The 14,018-nt window shown below is 34.5% G+C and overlaps 1 protein-coding gene across 1 annotated transcript in view; it reads right to left on the reverse strand.

Moving 5' to 3' along the window:
• Positions 1-14,018, reverse strand: part of NEB (nebulin) — a 124,217-nt gene that overhangs the window by 22,775 nt on the left and 87,424 nt on the right. The window contains 16 exon segments of the mRNA XM_035566111.1: positions 19-123; positions 1,466-1,570; positions 2,389-2,493; positions 2,633-2,743; positions 5,943-6,041; positions 7,415-7,513; positions 7,644-7,745; positions 8,206-8,316; positions 8,783-8,893; positions 9,003-9,107; positions 9,683-9,787; positions 9,906-10,010; positions 10,655-10,759; positions 11,232-11,339; positions 11,511-11,615; positions 13,657-13,761. Coding sequence (XP_035422004.1) covers positions 19-123; positions 1,466-1,570; positions 2,389-2,493; positions 2,633-2,743; positions 5,943-6,041; positions 7,415-7,513; positions 7,644-7,745; positions 8,206-8,316; positions 8,783-8,893; positions 9,003-9,107; positions 9,683-9,787; positions 9,906-10,010; positions 10,655-10,759; positions 11,232-11,339; positions 11,511-11,615; positions 13,657-13,761 — 1,686 coding nt within the window.

The following is a 14,018-nucleotide window of genomic DNA, read 5'->3' on the forward strand; positions in this document are numbered from 1 at the left end:
TGTTGATTTTAATCTTACCTCACTCTGCATGAGCTGAGATTCCTTTGCAGTAAGGTATGTTGGAGTTTCAAAGTCCAACATAGGTTTACCTTTTTCCTTCTCATACTTTTCTTTATATTTCACCTGAGAAGAAAAGAAAAAAGTTACCCTTCTAAATAATCAAAGAACCAATTCATCAACTAATATTTGCCTACTGTGGTTAACTTACATCTGGTAAAAAAAAAAAATGAATTTCTAACACTGTTTATCTTCCTGAAATCCCTATTATTGATCCTAAAACATAAAATCAAAAGTCAGCCTTGCAGCAAAATGTGCGTGGTCTAAAAATCTACAGTCATATTTCCTGTTGCAAAGAATATGCAGTGTCAGCTCTGATTTCAAGAAATAACTGATCACAAGAAGGAAGACAGGTAGCTGCAAAAATCTAACTTGAAGGCACTGAGATTGCTCCCGACCCTGGTTTGAGTTCAGCCAGTTACATGTTAATGGATTGCTGGAACGTTAGTGACGGGGCTTGCTGGAATGTTAGTGACAGGGCTTGAAAAGATGCAGTTCAGCATCTTCCTACCTAATTCTATATATGTCTGCCCAGGAAGTAAAAAGTCCACCAAAATGAAGATATTCTTGCTTCAAATTACAGTATCTAGCCTTTAGGGCATCAATTTTCAAACTGTTGCATGAAGTAATGCTATGTCTTTGGCTCAGATTCCAGTCTCAAACTAGTGCAAACTAGTGGTGACTTACACTACAAACTGATGAGCAACTAGATTCTTAGTGCTCTGCTATGTAGTTTTTGCTCTTCCATGCTATTATTCTGCACCAGAACAATACCTATAGTCCTTCACATTCTAGCAGTTACTTCTCTCTTGCTTTAGGGTCAATAAATACCTGGAATAGAGAGGACTAGAGACTAAATTAGAGGATAAATTTCTGTGGAATGATTCACTATTTGCTGTATTCCAGAGGGAAAAGGTGTCAACAGGCACATCTAAGAACAGCAGTAGATATTGGTTTCATTAAAGGAATTATGTATGCAGAAAAATAATGGCAGAGCTCTCCTTTGTATCACTTGAGACTAGAATGGATAAAGCAACTGAAAGTATACTGTCAACAACAACCCTACCGTTATCAATTCCCAGTTTCCAAGATAATCGAATCTTCTTTTCTATAGATGAAGTTGCCCCCAATAAATGTGTTATACTGTGTAACAAGATCCAGATACAACAGGAATAAGTAACTGAGATCTACTCTAGAATGAAGAAATCACGTGTATAGTTTGCATGTGCTTAAATGTGCAGATGTATGAGTATTTCTCATTGACTTTTGTTTTCTTGAGTGTGAAGTGTTTATAAAACAGAAAGGCACAGAAATTACTATACATCACAGAACTTACTAGGTTGATTTCAGTGATGGAGACTTTAGTACTCAATGATTGCGGTTAATGAGAAACACGCGACCAACTTACGTGGCTCTGTAGTTCTGATGCCTCCCTTAGGTGAACCTGTTCAAGATTATCTGGCACCACAAGGTAGTGACCCTTACTCTTCTCATACTGCTTCTTGTACTGGTACTGAAGGGAAGGTGTCAAAAATCATCTCAATAAAAAAAAAAATCCCTCAGCAAATTTACTTCTTAGGTCCAATCAAAGCAACACTTCAATGGAACATCAAAGAGAAATTAGAAAGACAAAAAGCTAAACAAAAACAAGAATTTTAACTCCCAGTATCAGATATCATTTTTAAAGATGTGGGTGAAAAGTTATCTTTTTTGATCATTTCGATTGCAGCAAAGATATTTCAAAACAAAGATAAAAAAAAACAAAAGAGAGAGAAAAAAGTAAACAAGAAAGATAAAGAAAACACAGTGGATACATGAAAAGGCTGTGCCAGGCAATGATGACTTTTGTCTTTTCTCAATAAAATTATTGAGCACTTTGTTAGACATAATTCTGTACCTCTATATTAGGAGGATGTTAAACATAAAAATGAAATGAAAAAGCAGACAAAAAAAAAGTTTTAAATATATTAAGCAGTAAAGAAAAAATATAAAAAAAAAGAAAGAAGAAAATAGTATTTGTTAGTGAGGTGCAATCAGTTAAAATGTAATAAAGAATGAATCCACTAAAAATGATTAGAGGATTTAAAACACTAGCAGTTCTACATCTAATAAGGATTTCACTTCCCAGGGAACAAATGTGACAAAGTTGCTAGTTGGCTAGGAAACAACCATTAGAACGTAGAGAAGAGATCACTACCAGGTGATGTACCATGAACAATAATAATTGCTCCCTTAGCAATCATTATGGAAATAGTTAGCAGACATCAATTCAGAATGGAATCAGCAGGAATGGGAAAATCAAATGGATCTGGTGTTAGTTAATGAGCTTACAGCACTGGCGAGTTGGCTTGTACTCAGGACATGGTTCATGATCAGCGATTCAGACATGTCTGTAACAGGCTTATGAAGTTTCTTTAAATCTGCCTTGTATTTCACCTGAAGATAAGAAAGGACAAACATCAGAAAAGAAGGCTGCTGATAAAACCCGTGATGCCTAACGTGTTAATAACACAAAGGAGGTCTTTGCTATAGACATTTGAAACTTAATTTCCCTGTAGGAAAAGTGTGAGCATACCTCACTAGCCATGTTGTGAGCATCTTTCATGGTCTTGTAGATCTTAGCCTCCTTTAAATCATACTTGGGTTTTTTACCCATCTCTTTGGAAAAATTCTCCTTGTATTTCACCTAAATTAAAAAAAAAAAAAACGAAACAAAACAAACAAAAAAAAAACCACAGATATTACATCTGTTCTTGAGTGTTTACTTGTTTGGCTGCAGAAGGCAAAGAGACCTGAGTACATGCTGATTTTAAGCAGAAGAACAGAAATGCAGTAACTTGAAGGCATCCAGTGGAATAAAGGTTTTTTTAAAGATCACCTGACTTGGAAAGAAAATCTACATTTGAATTTACAAAATATCACTAGCAATTTTTCATTCAGTGCACATGTAACACCTCCTCACTGTAAAAATAGTGACAGACATAGTCAAGAGAAATACATTGACAACATACAGATACATTCCGACCCTTTGTGAGATGAAGAATTCCTCATTCAGTAACAGCTATACATACATAAAAGATACCGTATTTCACAAAGAGACAAAAACTGACATAAGCATAAAGAGTATTTTTTTAAAAACTTTTAACATACTTCTTGCTGAAATATGAGCTTTAAAAACTACCTTAGGACATACCAGCACTGAAGATGGCAATGGAACAAATACTTAATATATTGTCATACACAGACTGGGTTTTGTATGAAACAGAGATAAAGAAAGATGATAACGATCACATATAGAATAGTGATACAATTAATTACTAGGAACTAGGTTGCATAAGAGACTTAGTAACACTTCTAAACCACATCAGATTAACGTTAGCAAAGTAAACCATATCAATGCAAATCGATGTTTTAGCAGACCCAGGCTGGAGGCACATATGCCAGGTTACATGAATGAGTTTTGCTAATGGCTTAAGTTAGGGCAAGTCCTTCATCATGACTTGTCCCATCCCACTGCTGCTAAAGGTCAATTCCTCACTATTTCTTGTGGACCTGTAAAAGACTGCTTTATTAGGAACATTTTTGGTTTTAGTGTGTGTATATATATAAATATATATCCACAAAAATGCACAAAATTGTTTCAGAGGAATTAGAGAAGATTGCAAGGAAATAACTCTAAGTATTAAAGATTGGCCCTCAGTAATTTAGCCTTAAGTTCTGACTTTGCTAAACAGATCCCACAGTTAGCAATTATGCCCATCAGCATTAGAGTAGCCATCAGTAGAAAAATTCTGAGGATTTCTCATGTCTTCCCTGTAGTAGTATTCTGACTGCACGGAAACAGGTGAGGCAACATTTCTTTCTGCTTACCAATCCACATTTACGTGGAGATACTTTATACTAAATAAACCAGCAATGCTCACACTTGGCCTAAAGAACAACAAATGAGAATTGTCATTTATCCTTCTGAAAGAATTTGATTGTTTTCAGGACCAAAATAATACATGTAAGAAGCATACATAAAACTGTGGTTGATAAGGAAAAATGATTAATGGTTCTTCAGAAAAAAAAAAAAAAAAAAGATCTCTCAAGAAATATTTATATGAAAATTGAAATGAAAGAAATAAACTACTGAATAACTGATAGCTAAACTGAGGAACAGCTGAATCCTGCTAAAGCTTTTTAACTTACAATGACAATTACAGAAATGTAAACAGATAATTTTATGTTAGTAGAAAAAGAAAGATGCTTGAAAGCAGAATTAAATCACATTCCACAATCACATTTTACACTTCTGAATTCATTGGCATATTCTTGTCCATACAGCCCCACATTGCTCATGCTGTATTGCACTGCCTCTCTTTTGCTTTGCAAAATATGCCAGCATTCAGATAAAGCACACAGTGAAACAGGCAATTCCACAAATTGCTTAACCAATGTAAGAAAACAATATCAACATTTTTGACATAAAAGGAATCAGTATTAGTTCTGATCTCACAAAAGTTAAAATCAAGACGTATACAAGACTGTTAAGTTACGCAAGCTATGCAAAATATGATGAAGATCAGACCCGTCATGCCAAATTTTTTAAACCCAGATGAAATGTTATTGGAAAAATCTATGCGAAATTGAAAGCAAGGATGCCAGACAAATGAAATACAACCAAAAAAAAAAAAGGCAAGTGGATTAACAAGCTGCTTTATAAGGAAGCTTTATAAAGAAGACAATGCTTTATAACGAAGAAATTTATGAGAATAAATACCCAAGAGAAAAATAAAGTGAAAGATGATACCAATTAGTATTCGCTCCCTTACTCCCCTCTAAAGTAGTTGATTTTCTCTCAGGACCAAAATAATCTCAAAGTTTAAAATACTAAGAGAGATAGCTAGTATTGGAGCAAAAGTATGGAAAAAGAGGAACTCATTATATCTGAATGGGAATAAACATAATTTCTTCTTTTTCTTGCAGTTCAATTGTTCCAGACCAGATGCCAGTTTAAGAGTCCTTGGTTCTACTGAAATTCTTCTTTTTTTTTGTTGTTGTTTTTTTTTTTTTTTTCCTAACAAGCATGGTGGCTGTCATTCAAGCATGCGGCAGTTACATGCAGTAGTCACAGCTAGATATGGAAAAGCCATAATCCCCCTTTTTTCTTTTGGAAATACAAGCACAGAATTGAAATGCAGAGATCTACCTGCTGCCACTTCAGAACTGCTATGCAGCTATAGGTTTTTTGTTTTCCAAAGGTTTTGAGATGGCAAGAAATGTAAGAGAATATGTGCCCTCAAATCACTACAGTATATACTTCTCAGAGCTCTATGGTTTAATCATACACTGTGCTTCCATTATGCCAATCCAGAACAGATTAGTTTAAATAGAAGTTTGAACAGAATAGTTAAAATAAAATTCAAGTGTGAATCTTCTGCATAGGGAATGACTGTTTACTAAAAACAACCTACACCATTTTTGGGTTTGTCATATACATATTTGTTTTTCATACATTCTCAGGAAAACCAGCTCAAGCTTATATGGCTGGTTTTATTTTTTGGGGTGAAAAAGGGTAACTTCCATGTTATAGGAATGCATTGGAAACTTCTATTATAAACACTGGAAGTTCCAAAACCATCATGAAGGGCATAGGGTTTGAAGCCTTATGCAGTATTTCTGAAAGAGACAAATTCCCCATGCACTTAAATCCCATGCACAGTCTTTCCAGAGGAAAAAAAGAGAGCAGTCTCACAAGTTTTGCTACATACAACACCTTTGACACAAAAAGACCTGGTGCAACTGGTGCATCATGAACCATTTAACAACTTGGAATTGTAAGTGCACAAGAGATAGATGCATAAAAATGGCATTCCCAGTTGTGTCACTTAAAATTATCTTACATGACTACTTAGCATATTAGCTTTCTTAAACGTTCTCATCCATGGGGTATCATAAGATGCTGCTCCATGCCCTCTCATATGGCGCTTGAGGTATTCCGCCTATAATGCGTAGCAAGAGAGCAAGATCAGAAACGCAAACAATAATAAGATTAAAGCATGAAGTGGTGAGAAAGAACCAAGTAGAACTGAGGACCTGGTGAAAAAACAAACAAACAAAAAAAACAACAGAAAAGCATGTGCTTCAGAATAATTGGAGAACGTGTCCATTGCAAAATTAAACTACTACGTTTCTATCAATATAGCATACTAACGCCAAAACAGAAGATTCTTTCAAAGGCACAAAATAGAAAGAAAGTGACCAAAAGAAACTGAATGTCCCTCTCATAAGGGATGAATAAGAAGAGTTAGGTAAGAGGCTGCTTCTTTTAAAGCCAATACTCAGAAACAGGGGAAAAAATTAAAAAAAAAAAAAAAAAAGAGATAATATAGCTGACACATCAGCCTCAGTACTTAAAAGATCTTGTCATGGCATCATTTAGTGTAAGAGAATTATATTTGCATACAGGTGCTTATTTTCTTTTTTTTTTCTTTTTCAAAATATTCTGCGCAAATGAATAACTTATCTGTGTCCATTTCACCACTGGAGACAAGAGAGGTGCTACAGCTTCTAGGCTTTTGCAGAAAATGTTTTTTAATTCCAGCAACCCTTAATTTTCAGGCAACCCTTTCTTGAAAACTATCAGCTGGCTTTTAGAGGTAATGATTGTCTTCCGTTTTGATCTTAAGGATGTACAGATTTATGCAACCTAACAACTCTGGACCAACAGAGTCTTGTAAAATAATTCTCTCCGTATCAACTGTTTCAGAATTTCACAGAATTTATAAATTTGTAAGTGACAGTTATTCAGGTACCTGTACATTTCTATGTTCTAACTTTCCATATTCCATCAAGATAAGAAACTGGACATCGCAGAATTATAAATAACATTTTTAAGAAGATGGAAACACTCAAAGATTTTAGAGATGACAGGATTAAATACAGAGAAATTATATGCCCTGTCTCTGCACTTCTATGAATCCTCTCTGCAGCCCGTACAGAGGGATCACTTCTGCTTCCATTGAAGCCAGCAGACTTTTAGTATCTGGGCAGTTATCCACCAGCCTAGTCTTTGGGAAAGTGATTGGATGCACTTTGGGAAAGTGACATACACTGAATGGATATAAATGACTTGAAAGAAAGTGGTGAATCACATCTGGCATCACTGTAAGCAAAATCAGACTCTCAGTGTTTGTTCAACGAAGAAATAGCTTCACATCATGACTTAATTTTTACTTTAACATGTTCCTTTATAAATATTTCCTTACCATTTAATCTAGAAATAATTCTAGTTAAAATATTAACATCATTCTAGAAGTTAATGTTATTTCTTTTCTCTCACTGCTTCCAAGTTTCACAAATGTTTTATTATTACCTGACTAGTTAGCTTGGACACCTCTTTTGCCAGCTCAATATCCGGACGTCCCAGCATGGTAACACCAATGCCAGCTTCTCCACGCTTTTTATATTCAATCTAACAAAGAAAATCAAATTAAAAATGTATAGTTTAGTAGCGATGAAATACCCTTTTGATTTTACTGATACTGTTTTTAATAGTAACATTACTGCTAAACATTATACAGAAGATTTTAAAAACCACTCACGTCACTAATTAACTTGGCAGCCTGAGTTGCTTTCTTAATATCTGGTCGATCTGCTATAGGTGTGTAGTGGAGCTTTGACTTGGCATCTTTCTTGTATTCAATCTAAACCATGGTGACAGACAAAGGAAAAAAGAATACTCAGGTTTGTTCACGAGAAAGATAGCTAATAAGGACACAGAAATGCTGCTGGGAAAGTACATGATTTTTTTTTTAACAATTTCAAAAAGAATTGGATAGGGAATCTGTTTTTGTAAGTGGTCAAGTTACATATGAAGAAATGAGCATATGCAATTCTGTCTGTATTTGAAGGAATGAAAGAAATTATTAAATGTGATTTGCATTAGAATACTTCATGTTACTAATTATAAATATGAATATCAAATAAATCCTTTATTTCAGTGCAATTTTACAGCTGTCAATATTTGTATGTTTGTCCTTCAGAATTATACCTGAACAGGGAGACTGGGAGGAAATCCAGATGTATGTAATTTTTTTTTTGTCAGCTGCCTTTGATCGACTTTTCTTACATGAACTACTTAGTTCATAAAACCACAAAACTTACTGTACTCTGTTTTTTAGCAACTTCCATGGCATGTTTCACTTCAGGAGGCTCCAGCATGATAGAATAATTGGATTTGCCTTTCTCCTTCACGAACTTCTTTTTATAATTTGTCTGTTAAGAGCAAAAAGAGGCATGAGTTTCATGGTGAGGTAAATGCTACTGAAACTTGGAAATAAGTTCACTGAAGCTGTTAAGACAGATAAAATAGAGTCTCCTGATTCTCATATCTTATGATCCCCAGCTTGTTTGTCATAATCTACACTTTAGATTACAAAAGCTTGCTATTTAGAGGTGATGATTTGTGTTTAAACTGTTTTCTATTAAAAATGAAATCTGGATTAAGGGCACCCATTAGAACTCCAGCCTGTCACTTTTCTCTAGAGTATTTCAACAGCTACCCCCGAAATGGATTTCGCTCTTTGTTAATGTCTCCTTCTGGTAGGAATTTGTCTTTGCTGACTCCTTGGGCATTTTATGTTGAGACTCAACCATGTACACTCAAATATGCAATAGTCTAATCAATTATAGGTATCAGTTAGTAACTTCACCATAAATTGGTATTGCACTAGTTACTTACTTCGCTGACATTCTTGGTCACTTGTTTCACATGAGCCGTGTCTCTTGTCTCAGGCAGGGTAGTATAAGACCCATGTGGTAGCTGTTTCTTGCTGTGTTCTTTGTATTTGTTCTGAAAGCACAGAATTAAAATAGGTAAAAAACAACATGCACACACACACACTGCCGAAATATTAAAAGGATGTACTTAAAAATGACTAAAGAACTGTCAGATGTGTTACCTCAGATACCAGAGAGCTGACATTCTTAGCCAGGAGGATCTGAGGTGTATCTGGAACAACAAGGCACGTTCCTCGAGCTTTGTTGTGCTTCTCCTTGTATTTTACCTAGCAGTGGGAAAAGATACCATTTTAAGCAGTGTGTATCTTGTTTTGTAATGATTTCCAAAGAGATTACTGTAGTTGTCACTGCTTTTTAGTGCAAAAGTTTGCAGATCATCTCATATTTTGATGTTTTCCAAGACAAATTTGTTCCAGCCTACACATTCCTGTAATTCTCAATTGTAATTTAATTAATATATTGAATATATTGCTAGTAATTGTTAAAGATACATTGTTGTAAGCACAAGCTATACCTGCAGCTTTTTTTGTTTTGTTTTCTCCAGGTAAGATTTTCATTTCAATAAGAGGAATCTAGAGATATATCAAAGGTCTGGGGTGTTCAGGCAATGTTGAATGTAAGTATTTATTTAATATGAAAAAACATAAACTAGGCCACTGACATTTACAAGACCAAACTTATTCAGATTTGCTAATTTATTAATGAAATAAATCAAATAATGAAATGCGACTGAGTTCCACTTTTCAAACTGTCATTCTTAATCCAATCATATTACCAGTAAAGTAGCTTACATAGGATGTAAAATTCAAGAAAAACAAAAATTGAATGCTCAAGTACTTACATCACTTGACAAGATGGCATTATTTAAAGCCAGTACTGTGTTTTTATCATCTGTGACAGAGAGTTTGCACCCCTTTAGGAATTCCCGGTCCAGTTTGTATTCATACTGCAGAAATTAAAAAAAAAAAAAAAAAGATTAAAAAAGGGAGTCCCAGATCATTTTTTAATTTTGAAAAAGAGAGATGTGGGGAAAGGGTCCATTCAGTTTATTCTGATTTTCTTACATCACTCTGTTGCAGAGACGACTTGGCCGCTTGAACAAAGTCAGGTCTATCAGCAATCCAGTGCCAATGAGCCTTGGCTGCTTCATATTTCTTCTTATAATCAAGCTGTTCACAGAGAAACATGAACAAAAAAAAAAAGTCAAAGTTGTGTACTTTACAGATCAAACTGATGCAAATTCTCTTTCAGTCTGAACAATTAATAAGGGAAGATGAAAGAAACTGCATCTTCATCAGATTAGGGCTTTCCTCTGAATCATGTGCAATCCAGTAGGAGCCCACTTCCTCTAGTTACTCCACTGCTGGGTCAAGAAAGGAACATGAATGACTGGAAACTGTCATAACTTTGAGGAAGGTGAGTGCTTTCAGTTATTTGCCTATTGCAGTGGATGTTGGGCCACTGGTAATAGAAAACAAACAAGAACTTCCCATTAAGTTCTTACTCTGTCTACAAGAACATCATCACAAAAAAATTCAGGTATAGTTATGCCTCTGTAAAAAAAAAAAAAAAAAGAGCCAGAATAATAGTAGATGTGTGACATGGAAGGAATCTCAGGTGTCTTCAAGAAGAACTTTCAAGAATGAGCATTTGTGTATGAAATAAATTAACAAATATTTTATGCAGCAGCATAAGAATTAAAAGTAATGTCCAAGCTCAAAGAATTTCAGTGGAATTGAAAATAATTTCCCTCAGTCTCCGCTCCCAACCACTGTCCATAAGAAAATTACAGTATTCATAAAACTGAACTCACGTTGCTGTTTAGCTTGTAAGCATGCCTTGGAGTCTTAATGTGAACAGAATCTGCTACAACATTGCAGTGAGATTTATTCCTCTCGTACACTTCTTTGTATTTCAGCTAAAGAAAGACAAACATAAAAAAACGTTTACAAAGATAACACATAAAAGCTACGGTCAACAAGAAAAGCAGCAAAATATTAAAACCATAATAGTAGCAATTGCCTCTGTAAAGATAAAATCTTGACGGAAGAAAAAGAATTTATATCACTAAAATGAAAGTAATGGAGGGCTAAAACACATACTTATGGTAGGTCAGAATATTTACTTTACATATTCACAATATCCGTAGCAGAAATAAACTAACACAGTAATGGATGACATGCCTAATTCAAGGCTGCACAAAAGTCACTAACCAATATAGAAAGAAAACCCAGATACAGACTTGCAAGTACAATGCAAACAAAATAAGTTCACTCTAACAAGAAGCTTTTTTTATGACAGGTTTGCACACACGTTAAAAATATTACTTATCACAGCAAAAAGTTTATTATGTGTGTTTTTGATATTACAGACTAGGATGATTTACTTACATCACTTATTCTGTCCTTGACCTTGCGCACGTGCAGTAACATAGGCGTATCATGAATTGTAGTATAGCCCTTAGGCTTCGCTTTGTTATATTCCAATTTGTAGATAATCTGAAGATACAAATTATAGATCATATTATTTCTCCAGTCTTGGTGTCAATGGAAAAGAATCAAGATAAGAAACATTTTTTAACTGACTCCTGAAAATGCCATATTTTTATTATTTTCGAAGGTCAGAATTCAGAGAAGGAAGTATGCTTGGTAGGGACCGACCACACTTACATCACTAATCTGTTTGTTGACTTTTGTAGTCCTTAAGTGTTCTGGAGTATCCACAACTGTAGTGTACTTATCTTTCTTCTTTTCATAGTCTTTTTTGTACTCAACCTGGTGATTGGCAAAGAGAATACATTAACCACACAAACCAAGACAAAACATCTTCAGGAGATAAAGGTTTACATTTACAAACAAAGTTGCAAAATCCTTTCACCAAAGCCAGTGAAAGTTGAACATGCACAATAAACCAAACTTTGTAAACCCCTTATTTGCCTTAGAGGCTGTCTATTTGCAAGATTAATTTTACATTTATTTCATTGGGTCTAAAAACTTTGTTTCTATCTTAAATCTCCACAATTGAGTTAAAAAAACAACCTCAGCAGAACGGTGACTTTTTGAATTCATAACAGGACAAGATGTCATTTTAAAATATTAATTTGAATAAAGATAAATGTAAAACATCTTATACAACAGAAGATAAAAGCATTCACTGAATAATTATAATGCCAGGCTATTTTAACGGCTCTGATAGCAGAATTTGATAATTTCTTCCTAAAAGTTCATCTTGTCCTACTCAGGACTCTACCTGGTTTTCAGACAATTCAGTGAGAAAAGACTGTACACCAATAATAGTAATTCTTTGTAGATAGCCTCAAGGCAGGTGGAAAAGGTTAGAATACATTTTTTAAAACTTTCATCCTCTATCTTGTATCAGAAAATAAAACCATGCTTTTAAACAAGACTGAGACAGACAAAATATAAAAAATTATATACAAACAACAAATCAAAACACAACATCAACTCAGAGGAACACACAGGTTAGGCAAAGTGCTATTTTCTTTTTCCAAACATACTCAAACTTACCTGCAAGGAGTTTTTAATGAGGTAATAAACAGAAATCCACCAATCAATTGAATAAAAATGTCTAGTAATGATTCCATTTGTCTAGTAATTCCAATGTCTAGTAATGACTTCTAGTCTAGATTCCAATGTCTAGTAATGATCTCCAGTTCCATAATACTAACAGAGTTTATTAACTGTGCTTATCATGACATCTTATCATGACATCATTACACTCTCATGTAATTGGTTTCTATTGTTGCCTTTCCAGTGTATAATTTATATGTTATATGCCAGTTTCATCTGACCCAGTCAGGAATCATTTTTGTCATTGAAAGGAGTAAGGTAAGGATACTGCTTAGCAAATCTGATTTCAGAGCAGATATAAATATATAATCAGTTAATTAATCCCATTTTTTCCCCAACTGTTATGAGCAAAATATATATGTAGGAATCCGTCTTAAATGAAGACAGAAAAATGAAGATGGACTACAGAAATTTAATTTTTCACGATATCATTTACAGGTCTTCTTTTATATGATCAGAAATGCTAATATGTTAGGCTCTTTTTTTCTGTATGAACCAATAGAGGAATCATAATCTCTACATAACAGCACTCCCAACTGACAGGAGAGATTATTTTTGTTTATAAACTCTATTATGTGACCATGGGAGGACTGTTTTGCTAACCTTGCTTAAAAGCAGAAAGTAGAGCAAGAAACTGATGGAAGCGTGACTTTGACTGCAGACTTGTGCGCAGTACTCTTCCTACATCACTTCCAAGGTCACTTAGAAGTGAGATATAACTCTCTTCTGTATCTAGGCACAATGTGTCATCATTCTCAAGCAGAGTGGTAGATAAATGTTGTAATCTACTCACCAAATTACTTCATCATAATCCTACTGAATTAAGGAACTTATGTTATGGGGGGTGGTCAGTCCGAGAAATGGTGGCAGAATGAGAGAAACAGCTAATATACAGTATCTTAAAATGTTAAAAAATGTGAAAAACGCTCTTTCTGTAATTATGTGAATTATTACATAGAAGGATATATATCAATTATCTGTAATGAAAGGAGGAAATGGAGGCAAGATCAGCCTGAGCCGGGTGAAGCTCAACTCACAGTAAATATTTTTTCAGATAGTCTGTTCTCAAAACTATTTTATCATAGCCAGCATTAAGCACATGGAGAAAACTTTGGAGTCTCATATCTGTGGATACTTAAGAGAACTCACAAGCATTAAATATTAAAAGTCCAAGCAACTAAATTGTATAAATAATGTCTCCTACAGCAGCAGTTCTTCGTATTACCTGGCTCCATAAGTATGTGTTGTAGAGAGCTGTCAGCATATCTGGCCTCAGAATTTCATTACATCCATGTTGCAGGAGCATCTTGGCAAAGGATTTATATTTTTTCTGTGCATGCAAATGGCAACGAAGTACAAAAGAGACTTGTGAAGACCATAAGCAAACAATAACACAGCTCTAGATCCCAGACACTTTGAGAGTGGAGAGATTTAGGCAAAGTACTATATGTATTCATTCACATGTGCATACAATTTACACCTATATAATTAAAAATGTCAAGGGTATGTATTGAAAGATTTTAATATTATCCTGTTAAGGAAATTACAAAAATATTTTTGGGGAGATAAGAGTAAATTATAGATAAA

The sequence above is a fragment of the Cygnus atratus genome, chromosome 6, assembly GCF_013377495.2.
Source record: "Cygnus atratus isolate AKBS03 ecotype Queensland, Australia chromosome 6, CAtr_DNAZoo_HiC_assembly, whole genome shotgun sequence".
Lineage (NCBI taxonomy): Eukaryota > Metazoa > Chordata > Aves > Anseriformes > Anatidae > Cygnus > Cygnus atratus.